Source organism: Miscanthus floridulus, chromosome 13 (assembly GCF_019320115.1).
Source record: "Miscanthus floridulus cultivar M001 chromosome 13, ASM1932011v1, whole genome shotgun sequence".
NCBI classification, from domain to species: domain Eukaryota; kingdom Viridiplantae; phylum Streptophyta; class Magnoliopsida; order Poales; family Poaceae; genus Miscanthus; species Miscanthus floridulus.
Window position 1 is genome coordinate 33,947,499 of NC_089592.1, and position 4,818 is coordinate 33,952,316.

General features: G+C 41.7%; 1 protein-coding gene and 1 pseudogene across 1 annotated transcript; both read right to left on the bottom strand.

Moving 5' to 3' along the window:
• Window positions 1–599: 599 nt before the first annotated feature.
• LOC136499711 (uncharacterized) lies at window positions 600–1,517 on the bottom strand. Its single transcript, XM_066495270.1, has 2 exons — window positions 1,221–1,517; window positions 600–989 (listed from the first exon to the last, which is right to left on the bottom strand). The coding sequence occupies exons 1-2, from the start codon at window positions 1,515–1,517 to the stop codon at window positions 600–602; spliced, it is 687 nt and encodes a 228-aa protein (XP_066351367.1).
• Window positions 1,518–2,021: 504 nt separating this feature from the next.
• Window positions 2,022–4,021, bottom strand: LOC136499712 (uncharacterized; annotated as a pseudogene).
• Window positions 4,022–4,818: the final 797 nt, after the last annotated feature.

Consider the following 4,818-nt stretch of genomic DNA (forward strand, 5'->3'; position numbering starts at 1 on the left):
GGATTGATTATTGCTCTTGTAGTCCTCCGACATTGCCTCCTTGTGTTTCTCCCATAGTCCAAACACATCACTAGGCTCACAAAATACCAATATTGTTGTAAAGAGCCTTCATAGCGCATATGGCATCATCCACCTGGTTGCCTCAGCAAGACTCTCGTTCAGCGTGTTGTCCTCTTCGATTAAGCCCCTTCTTTCTATAGCTTCACGGAAGGTCAGTAGGATTTTGCCATCGATGGTCCTTAGACTCTCAAAAGAGGTTGCACCTGCCACGTGGTTTAGGAGAACCCTAAGATAGTAACGCTCCCCCTCGGCTAGATTGGCAGACACGATTCTTCCAATCTATCGTAATGTATCATGATGTACCCTATCTTGCCAAACTTTGCCCTGTGCTTGCCACTTATAGAACTCAAGAAAGTCCCAGTACAATATACCTCGAGCTATTTCATCTATCCTATTCTTCTTGAAGTATGCTGTAAGCATTGACTCATCAGCACCTAGATGATCAAACACTCGTCGAATCCCCTAGCGCCAGTGAAATGACACCATGTGCATGTCTGGAAGTTGTAGCTGTAAGGACAAAACAGAAGGGTACCTATCACTCAAATCAAACCTGTATATCCTCCACAAGGCTTCTGGGGGGTTACCCATCTAGCATCTCTATACTGCTTGATCTCATCAACATTCCCTTCACTACCCTCCTTGTCAGCCTCTCTCACAGCCATAGACGCCTGGTCATGACCCTTGTAAATGTACTTAAACATACACTTGATTGCCTTGATGCTCCCACATGCCTCAACATTGATGTGGCAGTAGAATAGACGGAGGAGATACGGGTTGTAAGGCATGACCCATCTGTTGTCAAGCTCATGCCCATGAACTTTTTCTTTTTGGCCATCTTCACGCCGTCTGTAAATTGGATATGAATCCTTGCCTTGTATTGTGACATCGCAGAAAGGTCTAGGGTAATGGTTCTTGCAAGAATCACGACCCTTTGTGCATGGACAATTGTGATTAAGCACTCCACAAGGGCCATGCATCATATGTTTAGTAACCATCTTGTACAAGACTGGGTACTTCTTCTTGTTCGGGAGCTCAGCTAAGATGAGGCGATCATACTGCTCTGGGCATGTGATCTTGTACTTCCTATCAATGATTAGCAAAAAATGTGCATGCGGCAGACCCCTCTTCTAGAACTCCACAACATAAACATGTGCCCGCACCTTTCCAAGGATATCCTTTTGTAGTAGTCTATCCTTAATCTCTTGTAGTTTTGCTCTAAAGACCCAAACAATGAGATCTGGATGATTCTGTGGTGTCTGGCCAGAGTAGAGTTCACGCTTGATCTCATCCCAGTTTGGATTACATGTCATAGTCAGAAAGATGTCTAGTTTACCAAACCTCCGTACTAGAGCCATGGCATCCATGTACCGACGCATCATGTCATGTGGGCCTCCAATAAATGATGAAGGCATCACTGTCCGCTTTTCCAACAGCTTCTGCTCTACCTTCACTGGCATGTAGGCTATCAACCAATCCTTGGTAGAGGTCGGCCCTAATATCATCTTGATGGTTGTGTATATAATCTAATTGACAACTCTCGATCTTGATGTATGTGTTGACTGCAAACTATTGGAATAGACGCTTGTCGTATAGTATGGGGTTAAATATTCCTAGATGCATCTGAAACTTGTAGCAGTAGTAGTCACGCATAGTCTACTTGGGGAGTCTACAAAAAATAGCCATGCATTAGAGTTGTTTGTAGAATAACCACTGAGGTACATGTATGCGAAGTATTTAAATAAGAAGAATAACAAACATATTTCTTCTGACCCACTACGAGCCTTCTGTAGGGCACGATACTCGATGACTTCTTCCATACTAACTCCTTTCTTCAGAATATCCATGTGCCACCCAAGCTCACCCTTAAGGAAGAATAGAAGGTATGAAAGAGCATCGTAACATCCATGATATGAGCGGATGCCATGTCTGCTTCTATCTTTCCAAAGCAAGGCAACACTATTCTAGAACTGACCAAGGAGTTCGCTTCCCTTGATCCAAACAGCAGCCACCTCTGAAGTTGATGGTACATTGTATGTTCTCTGGTCTAGCCTCTGGTTAAGGTTTAGTGTGATATGATAGTCCTCGAGGTGGTCAGCCTGGCCCACACTCCTAAGATGTTGTGAGTATGGGTTGTCACAAAGGATGGCCACAAGCCTCTCAATGACTTCTTTGTCTTTTTAGCACTTCTCTTCATGACATCGTCGATAGCGATGCTCAAGGCTTGGATCATTGCCATAGAAGTAAAGCTCAAGATGTGTTGGCTCCTTACCCTCTTCTATACCAAATGACCTTATGTTGTGATAGATCTGGCCATGTGCACAAAAGGTGTATATGCCACTATTCTTCCAGCTTGCAGTAGAGCTATCGAGACGAGAATATATAGTAAAAGAGAAATGACCATTGAAAAACCTAATGTTGTTATGAAAGTGCATAGCATCTGCGTCATTACTTGACCAAAGCCTTATAACCTCATTAGGTACATTCAGTTCATTGAGCTCGACCTTTCTATCGCTACAATAGAACCCACATGGTTCATGCTCAATCCTTTATCGCATCGCAGTGCTCGCAATTTGCAATAGGTTTTAACATATGGGTGTCTGTAGACATGTTACTATACACCTCATCGTATCGGTCAGGTACTTCAGGGACAGAAGTCGTGTCTTTCTCAAGGTCATTGCCTTGGACGCCATCATCATCTTCCTCTTCTAAAATAACATTTAAGCCATAATAGTTTAGATAAAGTAGTGGAAGATTTGATTTATATTCAGTCTTTCGTACAAATACCTTGTCCAGCAAATAGGTATCCCTCATCCTCTTCAAATATATCTCCCTCACCATCATCTATGGCCATCAAAGATACGTGAGTTAGTAGAACTACGGGTAAAAATAAACAAAGGTGTTCAAATAGTCTATAGAATGTTACAAAATAGTGTAAATTACCACTGTCATCAAATAGTGGTGTCATCGGTGCATCTGATGCGGGCTAAGGGCTAGGTCCTGTCCTTTCTGATAATCATGTAATGACCATGGTTGAGTTAGGTATAATATGGTATACAATATAGGTCACCTAAATGAGGTCATGAGGCATTAGTATTTACCATTATTGGTCAGGACTGATTGAGGCAAGGATGTGTTATCATTTGGGTATTCTTTAGCCATGCATTCACAATCATCAAACAGTGGTGCTATCGGTGTGGATGATGTAGCCTGAATGTTGGGTCCTGCCTTTTCTGTTAATCACAGAATTACCATGGATCGGTTAGGTATAATATAGGTCCCCTAAATGGGATAACGAGGCATCAATATATACCGTTGTTGGTCACGGCTGATTGAGGCAAGGGTGTGTTAGCACCCACTCAGTCTTCAGCCATGCAGTCACCATCTTTATTAGATGCCCTTGTGTTCGAACCAATGCGACCCTCAAACATCGTGTTACGACGTGTTAACAACGCATATCTTTGTCTAGATGGAACATGTGATCTTTGTGTCATATGGCCAGACAGCAACTCATCGCATCCTTCATCATCGGCCTCCTCATGAGGTGGAGGAATATAAAGAGGTGTTGCACTGGACTCTAGGACAACCCCATCACTAGATTTCACCATGGATCCATGAGCTCTAGATGCGCCTACAGTGGGCCACAAAAGCTCAGGAACAAATAACGGGTTCTCCATGGTGATAGATCCTAGTGTATGGTGTCCTTTTGCACCTCCCTTTGTCTTTTATTACCTGCTACTTTGACCTCCTTTCGCCTAGGCGCCCTATAACTTTTTTGTTGTTGTTCGCGTCTAGCCTCCCTCTCTTTTGGTGTCATATTTACATAGTGTTCCCTAAAGTACTGTTGACATGGTTTATCAAAAGTAGCAAGGGTACCACAATCATGACTCAGATTCGTGTCCACATAGTCTTTTGTACATGGTGTTTTATTCAAGTCAATGATGCTAATGTTATCTACACTCATCACCGAGCATTCACCTACATAAGCAATTTTGATCATTATTATGAGGTGCCACCATTATCCTAGACAACACCACACACACACATAATATATATATTGCAATATTGTGTTCTCCTTACCAATTCGCACAGCTTGGTATGAGTGGTTACTATGGAGCCAATCATTATTCTCGGTGTGAACTGTGTTTTCAATGTCGGTTACAACGTCACCATCTACAAACAAGTTGCATGCTATTTTAGATTATTAATATTAAACACATGGGCATTACAGGTAGTGCGACATAATAAAGCTAAGAATGTCACCTATAGATAGTTTATCATTTTTAGAATTGTTTTTTTCTTGTGATATGCTTCACGTCGCTTTTTATTAATTTCGCTCCGTTGTTCTTCAGTCATCGCCGCACGACGCTCCGCAAGCCTTACTCTGTCCCTTTGCCTTTTAAGTTCCCGAGGATCGGAGATGTGTATAAGTGGATTAGATCCACTTTCACCGCTTGCTTTTTTTAGAAGACAGACTTAACACCATTAATTATCGGATGTTAAAATTTGCATATACATATACACATCGGCATCAGTATTTACCTTCATTTATCTGGTTTGATAAGTCTCTCAATGGCATACGACAACTATGATTTTCATTAGGTTCCATGTAGGAAAGAGGTCTAAAAATACATGAAGATAGTTTAAAAAAAAAGAAAATAGCCTTTTAGTTATAGAAATAACGATCTTCTAAAAATGTGATCGTTCTATAAGTTGTAAATGATAGACCGAGAAACCAAAGCAGCTATAAATTATTTCATG